This window comes from Rutidosis leptorrhynchoides, chromosome 9, assembly GCF_046630445.1.
Source record: "Rutidosis leptorrhynchoides isolate AG116_Rl617_1_P2 chromosome 9, CSIRO_AGI_Rlap_v1, whole genome shotgun sequence".
NCBI classification, from domain to species: domain Eukaryota; kingdom Viridiplantae; phylum Streptophyta; class Magnoliopsida; order Asterales; family Asteraceae; genus Rutidosis; species Rutidosis leptorrhynchoides.
Window position 1 is genome coordinate 92279911 of NC_092341.1, and position 22118 is coordinate 92302028.

Genomic DNA, 22118 nt, shown 5'->3' on the forward strand with positions numbered 1-22118 from the left:
CTAGTCCATTAACTATTAATCCAGTTCCGTGTCCGGTAAAATGAACAATTATTGGTATTTATAGATATCCCGCCCACCGTACCCAGTCAAGTGTATGTGGTTATTTATAGATACGTCAAATTATAACCTTTATATTAAATTAACGAGGTATCGTAAGTTAATATAAAACCCATTAATAGCCCATAGTCTAATTTCCACAAGTGTCGTTCTTTTGTCCAAACCCCAATTATGGTACAAAACCCAATTACCCAATTTTAATATTTAGCCCAACATCACGATTACTTCGGCATTAAATAAGCATAATAATAACTTAGCTACGAGACATTAATTTAAAAAGGTTGAACATAAGTTACAATGATTAAAAATAGCGTAGCGTTACACGGACAGAATTTCGACTTACACTCTTACAACATTCGCTAGCATACCCTTATTATTAGAATTTAAAATTAAAATTAAAATTAAAATTATAATATATATAATATATATATACGAGTGAGAGATAGATGGAAAAGATGGTGTTATTCGACCGAATTCATTGCTTTTTATAGGATGTGGCCTAGTACTATTCACCATGCGATCGCATGGGTTTTTCACCTCCAGGCCATGCGATCGCATGGCATCTTTTTCCAGCTCAGGTGAGTTTGGCTCCTAGCTTGCCGACACTTTTAATAAATAATATAATATATAAATAATTTATAAGAATTATTTATATATTATATTATATTTATATGCATAGTTGACTTGTAATTTTTAGTCCGTTGCGTCGAGCGTTGAGAGTTGACTCTGGTCCCGGTTCCGGATTTTCGAACGTCCTTGCGTACAATTTAATATCTTGTATTTTGCATTTTGCGACTTGTACTTTTGTAATTTTGAGAAGTTTCTCACCAATAATTTGAACCACTTTGATTGTAATTTGTACTTTTGAGCTTTTTGGTCGTTTGCGTCTTCAATTCGTCGAATCTGTCTCTTGTCTTCACCTTTTATTATTTAAACGAATATCACTTGTAAATAGAACAATTGCAACTAAAAGCTTGTCTTTCTTGAGGGATAATGCTATGAAATATATGTTCATTTTTAGCATTATCAATGTTGTACACCTAGATTGTTAGAAACAGACGAAAACTGACGTTGTAAAACTCATGTTTGTCTTTTTAAATCGTTTGAATACATTATTTAATCGTTCCTCAATCAATATATGCATTCGATTTCCTTTTTTCATCTATAAAATGTGGTTTATATGCTTCCGCCTCATTACTTCGTTGTTGAATGTTTATGATGCTCGTTCTATGATCAACAGGTCCAAAAAAAATGGGAAAAACGTTAAATTCCTTAGTACTTTAAAATCAATTGATAATATAATGAGGTTCTCATGCACTTATATGTATACATTGATTCTTTATACTTCAAATGTGAGACTATGATTTGCACCATTTAACCTATTAACTCCAACGTTTCCACTAAGCTAGATCCTGTCATGGTTGTCCTTGAGTGTGATAGAGTTTCATCTAACAATTGCTACAACTATACTCTAATGATACAACTATACTCTAATGGCTAACACTTAAACAACAGTTAGAGATCGTAAGTTAATAGTTACATATGTTTGAAAGAGACCGTTTTTAATTGTACTACGTACGTATAAATAACTTGTCACGGGTTAATCTTGAAATGCTCTTATTTTCTTCAGTTTCTAGACAGAGACACTGACATATATTCTTCTCTATCTACATATTCGAGTAACACACACTACTAGTAATATATAATATATTTAGTATATAATAATATTAATATTCGTAGTATAAAACAATATTACTAAGTCGCCACAAGTATCACCATCTATCATTAATTATATATTCTTAGATCCCCAGCTATTTCTACTCAAATGTTTCTATTTTTAACTTTTATAATAAACCTTTTTCTTGTTTAAAAACAAGTACCATCTCTATTAAACTTTAAGTTTGAACTCTCATTTTTCACACCCTTTTTCCACAACCCCCACTTTTCTCTCTAATTTTATAACAAAAAAATTTGGTATAAGATAGTATTATTATAAGGCTAACTATTTTGATGGCTTTAATGGTAGATAACTCATGTGATGGGATTTTATTATCATTAGACTCTCATAATAAATCAATGCCTGCTCCTTTCCTCACTAAAACCTACCAATTGGTTGATGATCCAACCACCGATCACATTGTTTCATGGGGAGAAGACGACACAACGTTCATTGTGTGGCGACCACCCGAATTCGCAAGAAATCTCCTTCCAAATTACTTCAAACATAACAACTTCTCATCTTTTGTCCGCCAACTAAACACTTATGTAAGCATAATTCATATCCTTATGAAATTTAGCATACCTTTAACTCCTATTCTCTGTAATTAATCATTTCCTTCTATTGCTAACTATAAATTAATACCGTACCAAAATAATTATTCTATTTTGGCTGTTTCAATATTTGTCTTTAAACTTTAATTTTATCATTCTTTGTGTTATTAATAGTGGATGAAAGTTACAACAATAAAAATATATTTATAATTATTTATAATTTTTATTAAATCTTATATAGAAAATATTAAAAAAATATTAATGTGTAAACTTAAAAAATTGACTTTAACAATTACTTTGAGACAGATCAAAAGAAGCACTTTAATACGAATTAAAAGAATCACTATCGGATTTGGTACCAACCAAAATTATTGTGGTTGAAATACCATCAATTTTTTAATAATTATTAGTAAATTAGTAATCAGTAATGATATATGTTCTCCCCTGCGTGTACCCTGGTTGGGTATGAAATAATTGGTCAAGTGTTCAAATCTACTATAAAAAACCATGTTTTCTTTCCGTCATGTCAACTCAATTCGATCACCTCTCATGTGTTGGTCATGAGACTGTCTAACGTGGATAACCTAATAAGGCTTCCAAAAGTAAACCTTAATTTTGAAATAATATATGTCACCATTTCTTGATAGTACTATAGTATTATATTATGTTCTAACATCTAACTAGTAATGCTTATATTTTTTGTATTTTCATTTTTTAGGGTTTTAGGAAAATTGTACCGGATAGATGGGAGTTTGCAAATGAGTTCTTCAAGAAAGGAGAAAAACAATTATTATGTGAGATCCACCGCCGGAAAACATCACAACCAATGAACCACCACCAGCACCACTACTTCACCGGAAAAGGTTTATTCTCTAACTCACGTGACAGCATCTCCCCACCAAACTCCGACGACCGTTTATATTGCGAATCCCCAACGTCACCAACCACCACCACAACACTAAACGGTATATTCGGAATATTCCCAAAAAATAACGTAAAAAGTGAGACAACATTGTTAGAAGATAACGAAAGATTACGTCGAAGTAATAGCATGTTAATGTCGGAGTTAGCACACATGAAGAAGCTTTACAATGATGTTATTTACTATGTACAAAATCATGTGAAGCCAGTGACACCAAGTAATACAAATGGTCCATTAATGGTGCAAAAACAACAACCGATATCTTTCTTTAATGGTGCGAATGCGACAGTTGTGTACCCTCAACAGTTGAAGTTTCAAGATTATTATAGAAATAACAATAACAATTTAATGAAGGATCAAGATAAGGTAATTAACGGTACTACAAGAACAAAACTGTTTGGAGTTCCATTATTGTTGTCTAAAAAAAGAATGCACCCAGAGTATGGAAGTGGTAATAGTATAGTAGAGAATCATAAAGCAAGATTGATTCTTGATCAAAAGGATGATTTAAGGTTGAAACTCATGCCTCCTTCTCCTTGTAGTTGAATAATGATTTTATCCTTTTTGAATTTCTTATGTGAACTTTGAAGTTAAATTGATAAACTTTTTTTTTCTTGCTAATTAGTCGAAATTAATAATTTTTCAGAAATAGTACTTTTAGGAATTAACTTTACAAAACTAGAAATTTCGAAATTAGTTTTACAAAACTAATATAACCAAGTTTGAAACTCAGGTTTGCTACTTTTCACTCCAAGTCTTTTCAAACCCCGGCTTGTTTCTACTTTGTCCAGATGGCTTAAGTTTGTATTAAGTAGCAAACCGGAGTGGACACAAGTCGGCGTTTGAAAAGCCGACTTGGAGTGAAAAGTATCAAATCGGAGTTTCAAACTCCGGTTATACTAGTTTTGTGAAACCAGTTTTGAAATTCCTAGTTTTGTAAAGTAATTCCAAAAAATATTATTTCAAAAAAAATCTTCGTCGAAATTACTAGACTTCTATTACTATTATCTTAGAATGTTATGTTTTAGACTTTTAGCACATTTAAATGTAATGTTGTAACTAGTTAGAGGTGTAAAAAATTATGAGAAAGATTGTGTGTTTTATGGTTACCAAGACACTTTTGTATTTAATAAGTACGTAAATTATGTTCTATGAATCGATGGACAAGATTGAAAGGTTATAGAAGCATAAAATGTATTATACAAACTTACTTACTTACAGTAAATTTATGAGAGTTTAAGTTTGTTAATTCAAGAAGCTTAAGCTAGTAATGTTGTTTTATGAAATAAAATAAAAATGATTTTTTTAATAAATTAGGAGCTTATTCAAGGTGAAATTATATTTAAATAGTTTTCACTACCAATGAGTATCTAATTAAATTAAATTTAAGACTAAAGGCTTTTGCTTAAAAAGTAGTATGATGGATCAAGGAAAGAAGAAGAAATTAATTAAAAAGATGGCATCATTATCATCGATCACCACGATGAAATCTTTGAGATTAAGGTTCAAAGTATTAATCTATTACAAAGGAAGCATTACTTCAATGGTACCACGTTACACTTGTGTACTCGCAGGGCTAGAGGTCTCGGGTTCGAGCCTCGTCACCCGCTCTAGGAATTGAAATATTATTCCTTGAAGGTGGCCCAAAGGGAAGGTTTTACCGACCCGCTACGGGACTAAGATCCGGCCCGCCTGCCCCTCGGGATGGTTAAAGGGTCGGATCCTCAGAGTGTGGTTCGGGTTTCCTGCCCGAAAGCGCGTGTGTGTGTGCAAATGATGACTAGGCTTCGATCCGGACTGATGCAAGCTTGCCTTTCAAAAAAAAAAAAAAAAAAATTAACTATGAAAAATTCATTTTACTTGTTTAATTAATTATTTATGGAAGATGGACCATGTGTATAGTAAAAGAAGACAAAGGCATAGAAACAAAAACATGCATATATCTAGTTATATTATTTGATCCGATCGATAAATGGAAGTATTGGTGAACCAAGAATACTAGCAAGACTAGAAAACGTTTTAATCAATCAAATCTTTCTTTCCACCAGCTCTTCTTGTTTCTTTTGACCATTATAAAGATTAAACGAATCTTTTCTTTCATTAACTCCTTTCTCTCCTTTGGATCCCCTTTCTTTATTTATTTTTTTCCCTTGATTCATTTTTAGTTTTATTTTTTCAATATTAATAAAATAATTAGTTCGGACTCTATTAATTTTTGTGATGCTCAGATTCGCACCGTAGCGTCGCATCGGGCTGAATTATGGACGCGAAGTCTGTGTCACCCAGTTTAGGTCACCAAGTAGTTTATTTGTAATTATATAAATAAATAAATTGTTTAAAAAATTTTATCATTACACTGTATTTTTTATACTTTAAATTTTACCATTGAAATTAATATAATTTTCATCAAATATTATATAACACAAAGAACGAATATTACGATCAAAATTGAAAATAAAGACTTCCAAAAATCAGTAGTGAATACTTATAATAAAACAGATACAGTATATAAGTATATATCATATAACTGTTTGTATATTTATGTCAATTGACATGTTTAAACTCTAGCTTTAACTACTTTTAGCAAAACACTTGCAAACAATAAACTCCAAACTTTTAGTATAAGCTTGTAACTTCAGCTTCAATTATAAGCTTTAACTCCAGCTTTAGCTATCACTTCAATTTCAGCTTCTACTCCGGCTATAAGCTTACAGCTTCATCATAAGCTTATAGCTTCATACATAAGCTTACAACTTCAGCTATAAGATATGAGTGTGTTTGAATGAAACTAGGTAAAGATGAAACTTATAGTTGAAGCTGGTAGCTGAAACTTATTTTTGAAGCTGGAGTTTGAGTATGTATTTTTAATAATTGTTTGGAAAAATAGTTAGAGTTGTGGCCTATTGCCATAATTTGACTAAATAAGACAACAGTAATAATATGTTTGGCCTCCAAGTTTATGGGAAGTTATATGAGTTTGAGTTTATGATTTTTTACGTTTCAAATCATAAGCTTTATTTGGTGACGAATAAAAAGTAGAGCTTATGGAAATTATAATCTACTAAAAAAAATAAATTTCTCACTAGTAGCTTATTTTAATATGTAGAGCTTAATCATGAAGTGTATAATTATATATATTAAATAACCTTTCGATAATATATTTTTCTTTTAATAGCAAGATTTTATTAAACCACCTTGGATACTAATTATTTCGCATTACTATTTTGTCACTTTTAGAGAACTTATACATATAAGTTACCGCTCTAACTACCTTATCAAATACTTACAGTAAATTAATAAACAGTTTTCAACTTCAAAATAAGCTTCTACTCTAGTACTTTCGTCCAAACATACCTTACAATAATTATAAGCTCTATTTTTAGTTACTACTTATCTTTATATTTTATAAAAATCATAAGCTTAAACTTCAACAAGATCTTATAAAGTTTTAGGTAATCCAAACACACCTTAATTTTCTACATTTCTACTCAACACACCCGTTAAGGATTATTGTGTAGTCAGAGTATTTGTATAATGAAAAAAATGGAATATTGTCGAGAAGAACATATACTATTCTTGTAGTGTTTACATGCATGTGGAAGTGGTAGAAACGAGAGAATCTTGGTCGTCAAATGTACTGATTTCCATCTTCTATCGATTCAATAAATATAAAATACAACATGCATCAACCTTCTTGTTTGTATTATGTTTGTCACCTTCCACCTACCTGATGTAGCACGTGTAGGTAGCACGTGCGTAGTAGCTAGTAGGATATGTCGCTTCAAAATCAGAAGCGCTAAAATCGATCGATAGATTGGGAGATGAAGACTATGGACTGGATCAGAAGCTCTTTTGTTATTCATATATGGACCCCTCTAACCAATGGGACAAAACATGAACCTCAATCGTATTCAAAATGATGCCAGTGTTTTGGGAGTTTACTTTTGTTACGTAGGGCTTATGTTACAAAGTAGACTTATTTTCAACTTACAAATTTCGTTTACAAAGTAAATAAGCATTTTTAAACAGAAAAACATTCACCTCTTGTCTTATTTTATTTTATTTTATTTTTTTTTCTTTTTGAACAGCAGTTTGGAATCACTCAGGTGGACTAAACCACTCACATGATCATCTCTCGCAGTTGCATAACTCGCCCCCAACTGCTGCCCTGGAGCAAAACCAGACCAATCCGAGGACATGAGCGGTAAAACCCCCTCCCGTTGCCCCTGCAGCGCAAGGTGCGAAAGACGACCTTGGGGGAATTTTCAAGGTCATGAAATAACCTTGTGTGCAATGACTTCGGATTGGTCCGGGTTTCCTCTAGGAGAGCAGGTGAAAACGGGTTGTGCAACTGGAGAAGATGATCGTATGGGTGGCGTAGTCCCTAGTATCCCAAACTGCTGTAAAAAACTAGTAGCGTATAGTATGATGCTTTAAGTATTACTTACTCCCTCCGTTCAAAAAAATATTGTCCACTTTTCTATTTTTGTTTGTCCCAAAATGATTGTCCTTTCTCTAAATAATCATTATATATCACTAAAGTTTCAATTATGTCCCTTTAAATTTTAAAAATTTAACTTTAAATATATATGAATTAAGTTATTAGTTACTTTTAATATTAATATTAATAACTACATTAAATAAAAAGCAAATTAGATAATTCATTACTATATCTTAAATCTAACAAAAAATCAAACAAGACTGTTTTTTTAGACAGAGTAAGTATTTATTTTTGTTATTTTTAAAGAAAATGTCTGAAAGAGTAGTTAATGAAGATTGAACTTGAATTCCCTATAGAAATTTCCAGTCATCTAACCACTAGGCCACACCTTGAAGTTAGTATGATGTTTTAGTTATTCCACGTAGTCATGGGCGTCTTGGAGGTTGTGCAAGTATAGGCAGTTGAACATGGCCCTAAAATTTTGACAGGTCCCTAAATTTTAAAAAAAATTGTTATATATATTTGCTGTTATATATATTTCTATATATCTTTTTCACTAAAATCATAATAAATACATATTATTTTAGACTAAATAATAAGTGGGCTTAAATACCTAAAATACCCATTACTAATTAATTAGTTAATTAATAAAAACAACCAAATACCCATTATATTACACGTATTTCTTTTCCATCAATTGCCATAATCGTATTTGGAGCCATGTATCAAAAGCCTATTGGAGCATATTGACTATAAAGAGTTCATCAATGACTTTGCTTTAAAAAGACTTAAAGCGTAGGTTTATTTAAATGATAGTTTACGTATAATGAGATGACGACTATTTAGAAATAAAACACTTTGTTACGGTTGTTTTACGCATTTTTTTATTTATAATGATATTTTTTGTAACACCCGTGTTTTGGGCCTAATTGAAATGACCATTGTACCTTTAGGTAGGGCGTAATTAGTGATTTTAATTATTAAATATTTATAATTATTTGGTTGTTTAGTTGAGACCAGTTTGTGACAAGGGTCACAAAACAGGTTCATTTGTTTAATTTGAACTCCGTTAGGGTAGTCAAATTAAGTACGAAAAATATTAAATAACTGGTAAATACCCGTGTATTATGGGGTATGGGTTTTAATACCCACTTAAGGATTTATCTGGACACTTCTTGTCCATTTTCCTTAAATTGAGAAACTAGTCCCGTACCTAAACTTCATCCTCTTCACAAACTCTAATTGATCTAAACTTGAAATTGAATTAAGAGACTTTAGAAACTGATTTCTAGCATCATTGTGAGCATCATCTCAGGTTTGTCTTGTTGAATCCATGCTTTGATTGTTAGAAATTGGGTTTTTATGTTGATTTTGGGTTTGATTCTTGCTTTAATGTGTTAGATATGCTTAATTCATGTTAGAAATAGTTGCTATATAGTTTATATGATGTATTTGAAGTGGTTTTGGTGTTAGAACTTGCAAAAATCATGTTTTAGGGTCAAAAAGCGCGAAAACAGCGAGCTGTAGGTGTTCATCAGCACCCACACTTTTGACAGGTCACTCGTACGAGTGACCACACTTTTGAGGGTCAATCACACGTGTGAGGACTCACTCGCACGAGTGAGGCCTCAGTCATACGTGTGAGCACGTGGTCAGATTTGTGGAAACTTGCTTTGGTCATAACTTTCAAACCGTAACTCCGTTTTTGATGAATCAAGTATCGTTGGAATCGTAATGAAAAATTATTTCCAATGGTAAACTCTTTAGAAGCTATATTGAAATGTATTTAGGTCAGAAATAGAGGTATTAGCGTGTGTATCTAGTGTGCATGAGTTAATCTGTTATTATAGGTTGAATTCTTGATATAAGCTTATGAATGAATGAATATATGATGAATATAGATTGGAAAATATCTTTACATGTTGCTATTGATGTTCCTTATCACTCACACAAGTGAGCGTTCACTCGTACGAGTGAGCTTTCACTCGTACGATTGAGGCGGTCAACCGCATGGTGAACTGCACGAGTGAGTGGTTACTTGAACTGTTATATTTACTAGTTGGATCGTACGGTTGAGATGTGACTCGTACGAGTCATATGTCACTCGTGTGGTCAACCGTATGGATCTACTGTTGTGTAATTAGATATTTGGCCAAGGACCAAACGTACGAGTGAGGTGTCAACCGCACGGTTGAGGTTTCTCAGACGTGCGGATGAGTGTCACTCGTACGGTTGACAGGTTAGATTGATTAAGTGTTGGTATTGGTGTTGTTGTTTTATTGTCGGGTTGTTATCAAGACATGATTACTGACTATATTATGTCTATTCTCAGGTGATAAATACGAAGAGAAGGCTCAGTAAGATTAGAATTTTGAGTTCCTTCTGTTGCTGGTAATCGGTGAGTGGGATTATCTCCGGGTGTAGTATAGAGTAGAAAGTTGTGCTACTATGTTATACTGTTATAGTTGCCATGCTTAGTAGATATGTTGTAATAATGATCACTGTAGAGTTGCCATTCTAGTCGTAGTGACAGTTGTCCGTAGTGGTAGTTGCTTAACAGTTGTGTGCATAAGTTGTAATTGCCAGTTGGAACCTATAGTTGTTAGGTTCAGCTCAGAGAGGTGAACCTAGTTGTGGTTGGGTCTAGTTGGCTACTATTTGTTGAGTATAGTGCTGAATGACGCATCACCTGCGTGTGGATGACTATACTAGAGATTCAGTAGTAAAGACTATCGGTAGACGCTAGACTGATCAGCTAGTGGTCGTTTTCCCGTACAAGCCGTCGATCCTCTAGTTGGAGCATAGTTGCTAGTTGCTAGATGCCATTTGCTAGTTGTTAGTTGCCAGATGATTAGTTGTTAGTTGCCGGTTGCCTGTTATTGATTGTTGTAGCTGCTGTAGTTGTACAAGTTGGTACTGTATGCTAGATCTGTTAGATGATTACATTCACTTAGCCTTGTGCTAACCCCCTCACCTCCTCCCTCGCAGGTTTTGGATGTTAGCGGGTTTTGGGATAGAAGTGGTTGTTTGAAGATATGTTTGACAAGATGAACTCTGATGTCTTAACTTTTATAAATATGTAACTAGTCGTTTGAGGTAACACCGGTGGTTTTTAATGAAGTAATTAACTAAGGGTAATTATGTAAATTAAGTCTTCCGCTGTAATTTAAAAAAAATCAGGGTGTTACAACTTGGTATCAGAGCATAGGTTTGGCCGCATGTACATTGTGTTGAATGTCATGTTCTCAAACCTTGTGTTGTGTCAAACATATCCGAGGGGACGGGTTAAGTGAATGTAGGGATAACATGCGTTAGTTGATAGGTACTAACCTGTTTTCCACTAAGCGTTTGTGTGAGTTGTTGTGGTAGTGCAGATATGGCAGATAATACAGGAAACGCAACTGGTCCATCAGCCCCCGGAACATTCAGAGCCCCAGATGAAGACGGGTATGTGTCAGAAGAAAATCTGCAAGAACAAATTCTTGATTTGGAAAGTCGGTTAAAGGAAGCAAATGATCGAATAAGAGAATTAGAACAAAGTCAGGTAACAGTGAATCCAAGTGGTAGTGTACCGAATCAGATGTTTAGTGGGTATCCGGTGCAGTCAAATATGTATCAGGAAACTGGAAATGCTTTCCAACAACAGCAATGGTTACCACCTCAGTATCAGTTTCCTCAACAGTATCAGATGCCACATCAGTTTAATCAACAGTTCCCAAATCAGATGTGGGGTCCTTATCAGATGCCGACGTTTCAACAACCGAAGAAATGTACCTTCAAACAGTTTCTGAATTGTAATCTGTAGTGACCCAAACATTTCCATGTTTATATATATATATATATATATATATATATATATATATATATATATATATATATATATATATATATATATATATATATATATATATATATATATATATATATATATATATTAAATGAAATTGATAATTTACATGATTAAATATTTCCAACATGTTAAGCAATCAAACTTGTTAAGACTTAATTAATTGAAATAGGTTTCATATAGACAATTGACCACCCAAGTTGACCGGCGATTCACGAACGTTAAAACTTGTAAAAATTATATGATGTTATATATATATGGATATATATATATATATATATATATATATATATATATATATATATATATATATATATATATATAGTTAAAATGATATTATGATAAGAAAGTATCTCACTAGGTATATTAACAATGAGTTATATACATAAAATGAGACTATTGAATTAAGAAACTCGAAACGATATATATAACGATTTTCGTTATGACAACGTCTTACTAAGTACATATGTATCATATTGAGATATTGTTACACTATATTTAACATGATAAAATGATAATTATTTATATAATTAAGTATGTTAACAATGAACTACATACATAAAACAAGACTACTAACTTAAGGATTTCAAAAAGAGACATATATGTAACGATTATCGTTGTAACGACACTTTAATGTATATATATCATATTAAGATATATTCATACATCATAATATCATGATAATGTAATAATTTAATATCTCATTAGATATAATAAACAATGGGTTAACAACATTAAATGAGATCGTTAACTTAAAGGTTTCAAAACAACACTTACATGTAACGACTAACGATGACTTAACGACTCAGTTAAAATGTATATATACATGTAGTATATTAAGATGTATTAGTACACTTTTGAAAGAATTCAAGACACATATCAAAGTACTTCTATTTAACAAAAATGCTTACAATTGCATTCTCATTCATTTTCATCAACAATTCTAATCGTATGCACCCGTATTCGTACTCGTACAATACCCAGCTCCTAGACGTATATACTATTGGTATATACACATAATAATTCAGCTCTTAGCAGCCCTTGTGAGTCACCAACACATGTGAGAACCATTATTTGGCAACTAGCATGAAATATCTCACAAAATTACAAAAGTATTATAAATCAGTCATGAATTATTTACAAGAAAATATTCTTACACATCCTTTATATCTAATCCATATACCAACGACCAAAAACATATACAAACACTTTCATTCTTCAATTTTCTCCATCTAATTAATCTCTCTCAAGTTCTATCTTCAAGTTCTAAGTGTTCTTCATAAATTCTATAAGTTCTAGTTTCATAAAATCAAGAATACTTTCAAGTTTGCAAGTCTACTACCAAGCTTTGATTCAATTTCTATAACTATAAACTATCTTAATTCGAGTAAAAATCTTACTTGAACTTGTTTTCGTGTCATGATTCTACTTCAAGAACTTTCAAGCCATCCAAGATCCTTTGAAGCTAGATCATTTCTTGTCACTTCTAGTAGGTTTACCTACTAAACTTGAGGTAGTAATGATGTTCATAATATCATTCGATTCATATATATATATATATATATATATATATATATATATATATATATATATATATATATATATATATATATATATATATATATATATATATATATATCTCTTATTCGAAGATTTAAACTTGTAATCACTAGAACATAGTTTAGTTAATTCAAAACTTGTTCGCAAACAAAGTTAATACTTCTAACTTAACTTTTAAAATCAACTAAACACATGTTCTATATCTATATGATATGCTAAGTTAATGATTTAAAACCTGGAAACACGAAGAACACCGTAAAACCGGACATATGCCGTCGTAGTGAAACCGGGGGCTGTTTTGGATTTGATAATTAAAAACTATGATAAACTTTGTTTTAAAAGTTTTTCTTCTGGAAAAATAATTTTTATTATGAACATGAAACTATATCCAAAAATCATGATTAAACTCAAAGTGGAAGTATGTTTTTCAAAATGGTCATCAAGACGTCGTTTTTTCGACTGAAATGACTACCTCTTACAAAATTGACTTGTAACCTGTATTTCTGACTATAAACTTATACTTTTTCTGTTTAGTTTCATAAATTTCAGTTCATTATGAAACCATAGCAACTTGAATCACTCAAAACGGATTTAAAACGAAGAAGTTATGGGTAAAACAAGATTGGATAATTTTACTTGTTGTAGCTACGTGAAATTTGTAACAAATCTATACAAATCATAACTTAACTAACTTATATTGTATTATACATTTATTCTAACATATATTATGTAATCTTGGGATACCAGAGACACGTATACAATGTTTTGACATATCATATCGACCCATCTATATATATTATTTGGGAACAACCATAGACACTCTATATGCAGTAATGCTTGAGTTAGCTATACAGGGTTGAGGTTGATTCTAAAATAATATATATACTATGAGTTGTGATCTAGCCTGAGACTTGTATATACTGGGTCGTGGATTGATTCGAGATAATTTATATTGATTTATTTCTGTACATCTAACTGTGGACAACTAGTTGTAGATTACTAACGTTGGACTGCTAACTTAACAAAATTAATTCATTAAAATGTAATGAAAAATGTTGTTAATATATTTCGATCATACTTTGATATGTATGTATATATTTGTTATAGGTTCGTGAATCGATCCGTGGCCAAGTCTTAATTTCCGACGAAGTAAAAATCTGTGAAAGTGAGTTATAGTCCCACTTTTAAAAATCTATAATTTTTGGGATGAGAATACATGTAGTTTTATAAATATTTTACGAAATAGACACAAGTGATCAAAAATTACGTTCTATGTTGAATTATCGAACCGAATATGCCCCTTTTTAGCTTGGTAGCCTAAGAATTGGTGTTTATTATAATTGCCACCAATTGACGTGAATTCTAAAGATAGATCTATTTGCCCCAACAAGCCTCATCCGAGTTATGGATGCTTTAGTACTTCGATTTATCATGTCCGATGAGAGTCCCGAAATGATGGCGATATTCTATATGCATCCTGTTAAGGTCGGTTACCAGGTGTTCATCATATGAATGATTTTTATGCAGTTTGCATGTTATTAAGAAATGAAAATGAAAATCTTGTGGTCTATTATTACGATTTGATAAATATATAGGCTAAACCTATAACTCACCAAGATTTTTGTTGACGTTTAAAGCATGTTTATTCTCTGGTGATTATTAAGAGCTTCCGCTGTTGCATGCTAATTTATGGACAAGAGTTGGAGTCAGCATGCTTGTATAATATTGTTTAAAAAAACTGCATTCGAAGACATATATTGATGTGTAATATTATTGTAAACCATTATGTAATGGTCGTGTGAAAACGCTATATTATCATTTTTGATAATCATCGTAATATTTAAAAGGTTATGGTTTGTTTTAAAATCAAATGCAGTCTTTGAAAAACGTCTCATATAGAGGTCAAAACCTCGCAACGAAATCAATTAATATGGAACGTTTATAATCAATATGAACGGGACATTTCATAATCCACCAAAGTACTCAGGAAGTTCTAACCCAACGGTAACCCTTAACTGGTTAAGAGAGATAGAAAAGGTTTTTGAGGCTTGTCAGTGCGAACCAGAATTACAGGTTATTTATGCTAGTCGTATGTTGAAAAATAGGGCAATGGTTTGGTGGGATACGGTTATTTCTAGTATACCGAAAGAGCAAGTGAACATGATTACTTGGGAACAATTTTATAGTAAAGTTTGTGAACAATATTGTTCGTCCTATGATCTCAATCGAATTAAGACAGAATTTTTGGCAATGAAAATGACTCATCGGATGATGATAGATGAGGTGATTGAGCAGTATATGGATAATTTAAGGTTTGTGCAACAGTGGGTTCCAGATGAGCAGTCCAGAATTCAGCTTCTTGTTAATATAATTTTACCAGAGTACAGAACGATGGTAAAGATGGCGATGACGCTATCGCAAGTGTTTGTTATGGCCAAGATGGTAGAAGATGACGTTAAAGCAGCAAGAAATAGAAGGGTAGGTTATGTGGTACCACAACAAGATCAGGTGATGAGTCATTCGGAATCTAGGTCAAAGAAGTCTGTTAAGTTGAAACAGAAAATTGGATCAGAACAGAGTGGGACATCATCAAGTTAGAATTCTTGGTGTTATAGTTGTAGATCATCTCAAAGTGGTCCTTGTTCAGATTCAACCAAAAGATGTTTGAGAAGTGGTATTGTGGGGCACGAGATTCGGATGTGTTCATTACAAGAGGATGTATGTTGGAAATGTCATCAAGTGGGGCATAGGTCAGCTCAGTGTCCGTATGTAAGAGGATCAAGTTCTGAGGTGGGGCCAGGAGCGCAGTCGGGATTAGTAGGTAGATCTTCTGGTTCTCCAGTTGGGCAGAAAAGAAAAAATCCACCTACGGCAACAGCAAGAGCTTATCAGATGGTTGCAGATGCAGATGTTGAATATGATGTGAATACAGGTATGTTTAAAAATTCTCATACTGTTTAGTTATATATATATGTATATGATTGTGTGTATATATATGTGTGTTAGATTGGTAGATCTTGATAGTAGTGCAAGATTTATTTGTTGCATTATGTTGCTTATGTTTTGGTTGCGACCCTTGTGTGTTATGTGGGGTAAAGGGTGATCCTTAGGTTGACTTTTTGAGATTGAGAATCGCTACTTGGATAGAGATGCGTTGAGTATGTTTGTATAGTAGACTTTTGGATGACAGGAAGTTGTTGGATAGTGGCATGAGTATGATTGTTATGACGGTAGTGAACTATATTAACCACATATTTCCTATGCTTGTTAGATGTATGATCTGATTGATAGATTATATTTGGATGATTGATAGACAAGGTTTGAGTAACTGTTATTGGACAGATGTTGTGATTGATTAGTCATAAAGTAGTTAAATTAATTACCGATGCTTATTGAGGAGATTGATTGGACATAAATTAGTAAATGAGACAAGTAGAATTTTTCCGTTTCGAGCAACTCAGAATGAAGGTATGATTTAGGGTAATATGCTTGTGTCCGGCCAACAGAAGTAAATTATGATAAATCATACGGAATTTCTGGGAAGCTGAAGGAAAATTAGGTGGCTTGTGCTATATTGGATTGTGATGTGACTGGACATGAGACGAATAACCTGTGAAGTTCTATTGACTTAATAGGTAATATCATGGACATATGTATAGATTTTAGCATGATAACTAATTCAATTGCCGAAGCTTTGGATAATTTGGAAAAGTGGACTGTATAAAGAGTTGAATTGGATGACAGATCGTGAAATTTATGTTACGGAATGGCGAAGAAACATGAATTTGACTCTGATTATTTGACTTGATCGTGTAATTTGTGGGCTTAAGTGGATTAACGGACGTTGATCGATGAAGATTGTGACAACTTATTTTGTATCGGGAGTGTATTGACGTCAAGAATCTCATTTCCCTATGCAATTGTGGTGGATATTGTCGGTATCGGGGATAAGATCGATAAAGTTGACCGTGTGTTTTGGCGGTTCGAGTAACAATTTTGGGTTTTGTTGACCATAGTTAACCCGATTCCGAGGACGGAATCTCTTTTAAGGAGGGTAGATTTGTAACACCCGTGTTTTGGGCCTAGTTGAAATGACCATTGTACCCTTGGGTATGGCGTAATTAGTGATTTTAATTATTAAATGTTTATAATTATTTGGTTGTTTAGTTGAGACCAGTTTGTGACAAGGGTCACAGAACAGGTTCATTTGTTTAATTTGGACTCCGTTAGGGTAGTCAAATTAAGTACGAAATATATTAAATAATTGGTAAATACCCGTGTGTTATGGAGTATGAGTTTTAATACCCACTTAAGGAGTTATCTAGACACTTCTTGTCCATTTTCCCTAAATTGAGAAACTAGTCCCATACCTAAACATCATCCTCTTCACAAACCCTAATTGATCTAGACTTGAAATTGGATTAAGAGACTTTAGAAACTAATTTCTAGCATCATTGTGAGCATCATCTCAGGTTTGTCTTGTTGAATCCATGCTTTGATTGTTAGAATTTGGGTTTTTATGTTCTTGAGTTAAAAAGTGTGATTTTGGGTTTGATTCTTGCATTAATGTGTTAGATATGTTTAATTGATATTAGAAATAGTTGCTATATAGTTTATATGATGTATTTGAAGTAGTTTTGGTGTTAGAACTTGCAAAAATCATGTTTTGGGGTCAAAAAACGCGAAAACAGCGAGCTGTAGGTGTTCATCAGCACCCACACTTTTGACAGGCCACTCGTACGAGTGACCACACTTTTGAGGGTCAACCACACGTGTGAGGACTCACTCGCACGAGTGAGGCCTCAGTCACACGTGTGAGCACAGGGTCAGATTTGTGGAAACTTGTTTTGGTCATAACTTTCAAACCGTAACTCCATTTTTGATGAATCAAGTATTTTTGGAATCGTAATGAAAAATGCTTTCCAATGGTAAACTCTTTAGAAGCTATATATAAATATATTTGGGTCAGAAATAGAGGTATTAGCATGTGTGTCTAGTGTGCATGCGTTAATATGTTATTATGGGTTGAATTCTTGATATAGGCTTATGAATGAATGAATATATGATGAATATAGGTTGGAAAATATCTTTACATGTTGCTATTGATGTTCCTTATCACTCACACAAGTGAGCCTTCACTCGCACGGGTGAGCTTTCACTCGTACGATTGAGGCGGTTAACCACATGGTGAACTGCACGAGTGAGTGGTTACTTGAACTGTTATATTTGCTAGTTGGATCGTACGGTTAAGATGTGACTCATACGAGTCATATGTCACTCGTGTGGTCAACCGTATGGATCTACTGTTGTGTAATTAGATATTTGGCCAAGGACCAAACGTACGAGTGAGGTGTCAAACGCACGGTTGAGGTTTCTCAGAAATGCGGATGAGTGTCACTCGTATGGTTGACAGGTCAGATTGATTAAGTGTTGGTATTGGTGTTGTTATTTTGTTGTCGGGTTGTTATCAAGACATGATTACTGACTATATTATGTCTATTCTCATGTGATAAAGACGGAGAGAAGGCTCAGTAAGATTAGAATTCAAAGTTCCTTCTGTTGTTGGTAATTGGTGAGTGGGATTATCTCCGGGTGTAGTATAGAGTAGCAAGTTGTGCTACTATGTTATACTGTTATAGTTGCCATGCTTAGTAGATATGTTGTAATAATGATCATTGTAGAGTTGCCATGCTAGTCGTAGTGACAGTTGTCCGTAGTGGTAGTTGCTTAACAGTTGTGGCACAAGTTGTAGTTGCCAGTTGGAACCTATAGTTATTACTGTTTATTGAGTATAGTGCTGAACGACGCATCACCTGCGTGTGGATGAATACACTGGGGATTCAGTAGTAAAGACTATCGGTAGATGCTAGACTGATCAGCTAGTGGTCGTGTGCCCGTACAAGCCACCGATCCTCTAGTTGGAGCATAGTTGCTAGTTGCTAGATGCCAGTTGCTAGTTGTTAGTTGCCAGATGATTAGTTGTTAGTTGCCGGTTGCCTGTTATTGATTGTTGTAGCTGCTGTAGTTGTACAAGTTGGTACTGTATGCTAGATCTATTTGATGTTTCCATTCACTTAGCATTGTGCTAACCCCCTCACCTCATCCCTCGCAGGTTTTGGATGTTAGCGGGTTTCGGGATAAAAGTGGTTGTTTGAAGATATGTTTGACAAGACGAACTCTGATGTCTTAACTTTTATAAATATGTAACTAGTCATTTGTGGTAACACCGGTGGTTTGTAATGAAGTAATTAACTAAAGGTAATTATGTAAATTAAGTCTTCCGCTGTGATTTAAAAAAAAAATATCAGGGTGTTACATTTTTAGTATTATTTTTTATACGTATTGAACAATTTAATGTTTATAAGGACCATTTTTTAAGTCTCGAACATGGACCTATAAATTCATAAGACGACCCTGCACGTAGTGAACTTAAATTTAAAGAACTCTTGCCGAATTAGTCATTAACTTTCAATTCCTTTTGACCTATTGTTTGGGCATGAAATGCTTGAATTCATGTACGTCTTTCCTCTTTAGCATTTGGTATGGAGGGGTTGCAAGTAGCAATTCATGATGCATCGACGACTGAGATTTACCACCCTCTGAAGATTGGTTCAGTTGCCAATAATCGGCATGTCTCCATCTGCATGTACGCTGATGACGTAATGTTCGTAGGCGATTGGTGTGCTTCAAATGTGTTGAACCTTTTTATCATTTTAGATTGCTTCTTCGCTATATCGGGCCTCAAGATTAACATTAACAAATCTTCATTATTTGGAGTTAGGGTGCATCAAACCGATGTAAGTATTCTCGCAGCTGCTTTAGGTTGTTTGGCATCGTCCATTCCTTTTACTCATTTGGGGCTTCCGGTTAGTCGTAACATGAAACAGATAGATAGTTGGAATCCTATTATTGAAAAGGCAAAAGAAAAAGACTCCCGTCTTGGAAGGAAAGTATGATTTACATGGGAGGAAGACTCTTGTTAATTAAATTGGTGTTAGGTACTGTCGGTACTTATTATTTTTCTATGTTTAAAGCACCTGTAGCATTTATAAAAAAGCTTGAATCTTTACGGGCATCCTTTTTTGGGGCGGTATAGATAACGAAAGAAAGATTCATTGGATCAATTGGCGTTTAATTCTTAATCCTCATGAGAGTTGCGGGCTCGGAGTTGCTAGCCTCACTTCTTTAAATCAGGCTCTTCTATATAAGTGGAGGTGGCGCTTCGTTAAAAATGTTAATTCTAGTTGGGTGGACACTATCAAAATTCTTCATGGTCAAAGTAACAACACTTGTTGTATGAAGGCTGCGATTCCAGTATAAATGGAAGCGTAATTTGTGAATTTGTAATGAAAACTGTTATAGATCGAACATAATTACATTCAGATTTGTATGAATTAACCTAACTAACAAAAGTGCTCTTAACAAACTCTATAAATATCTAAACCCGCTAAACAGACAGTTAACTAATAAATTACACATTTGACCCCTGAACTTTACGTATGTACAAAATGAGCACAAAACTTTCATAACACTCTATATCCTCCCCTCAAGTTGGAAGGTCTTCAAAACCCAACTTGCTAGCTAGAAAGGAGTGTTGTGGCTGACCCAAAACCTTTGTCATGATGTCAGCTAGTTGTAAATGAGAAGGAATATAAGCAGTTTGTAGAAAACCATCTTGCACTTTGTCTCTTGTAAGATGGCAGTCAATATCCAAGTGCTTGGTTCTCTTATGAAAACATGGATTAGCAGCAATTTGTAGAGCTGCTTTGTTATCACTAAATAAGGTAATTGGAACCTGAACATCAATGTGCAAATCCTTGAGCAGATAAGTAAGCCAAATATGCTCACAAGTGGTGGTGTCCATACTCCTATATTCTGCCTCTGTTGAAGATATGGACACTGTGACTTGCTTTTTAGTTTTCCAAGAGATCAAAGAATGACCCAGAAAGATACAATAGCCTGTGATTGATTCTCTTGTCATTAAACAAGATGCCCAATCTGCATCAGAAAAACCTGCAAGTTTGAGAACAGGCTGAACTGGATAGAATAACCCTTTGGAAATAGTGCCCTTTAGATATCTAAGAAGATGCACTACAGCTTGAAAATGTACATCAGTGGGTGCAGAAACAAACTGACTAAGGTGCTGAACAGAATATGAAATATCTGGCCTAGTCATGGACAAATACAACAGTCTACCAATCAATCTTCTATATGATTCTACTGACTTTAAAGGAGTACCTTTATTCAAGCTCATCTTCAAATTGATAGGCAAAGGAGAAGAAGTTGTTTGCTAGCAGTTAACCCTGCATCCTTTAACAAATCAAGAATATATTTCCTTTGATGAAGATATGTACCCTTTGCAGTTGTACATAACTCAATACCCAAAAAATATCTTGCTAGTCCCAAATCTTTAATGGTGAACTTAGCATCCAAAGCAGCTTTTAACTGTTGAATCTCAATATCTGAATTACCAATTACCAATATATCATCCACATAAACAAGAGCAGCAGTGAATTGACCATCTTTATCTTTGACAAACAAAGAATAGTCGTGCTTAGACTGTACATACCCTAATGATACTAAGTACTTAGTTAATTCTTGATTCCATTGCCTAGATGCTTGTTTAAGACCATAAAGGGATTTATTCAACTTACACACTTGACCTGGCAAAGCTTTGGTATAACCTTCTTGAGGTTTCATATAAATCTCTTCATCAACAAATCCATGCAAGAATGCATTATTGATATCCAATTGATGTAAAGGCCATTCTTTAGCTGTAGCAATGGCAATAACCACTCTGACAGTGGCAGCTTTGGTAACAGGAGAAAATGTATGCTTGTAAGCAACACCTTCCTTTTGATTGAAACCTCTTATTACCAATCTAGCTTTTAACCTTTCAATGGATCCATCTGGATTGTATTTTGTCTTGAAAACCCACTTTGAAGTGATAGCTTTGTGAGTAGAAGGTAAGTTAGTTAATTGCCAAGTATCATTATTGAAGGGACCCGTCCTAATCCATC

The 22118-nt window shown here is 33.6% G+C and overlaps 2 protein-coding genes across 2 annotated transcripts; one reads left to right on the forward strand and one right to left on the reverse strand.

Moving 5' to 3' along the window:
• Nucleotides 1-2067: 2067 nt before the first annotated feature.
• Nucleotides 2068-3796, forward strand: LOC139868249 (heat stress transcription factor B-4-like). The gene is made up of 2 exons (XM_071856577.1): nucleotides 2068-2322; nucleotides 3047-3796. Exons 1-2 carry the CDS (start codon nucleotides 2068-2070, stop codon nucleotides 3794-3796), a joined length of 1005 nt encoding a protein of 334 aa, XP_071712678.1.
• Nucleotides 3797-20644: 16848 nt separating this feature from the next.
• Nucleotides 20645-21352, reverse strand: LOC139868250 (secreted RxLR effector protein 161-like). Its single transcript, XM_071856578.1, has one exon. The coding sequence runs from the start codon at nucleotides 21350-21352 to the stop codon at nucleotides 20645-20647; it is 708 nt and encodes a 235-aa protein (XP_071712679.1).
• Nucleotides 21353-22118: the final 766 nt, after the last annotated feature.

Coding starts and splice junctions, on each gene's coding strand:
- LOC139868249 (XM_071856577.1), top strand. CDS start 2,068: ATGGCTTTAATGGTAGATAACTCATGTGATGGGATTTTATTATCATTA. Junction 2,323..3,046: donor TCCGCCAACTAAACACTTAT/GTAAGCATAATT, acceptor TTCATTTTTTAG/GGTTTTAGGAAAATTGTACC.
- LOC139868250 (XM_071856578.1), bottom strand. CDS start 21,352: ATGAGCTTGAATAAAGGTACTCCTTTAAAGTCAGTAGAATCATATAGA.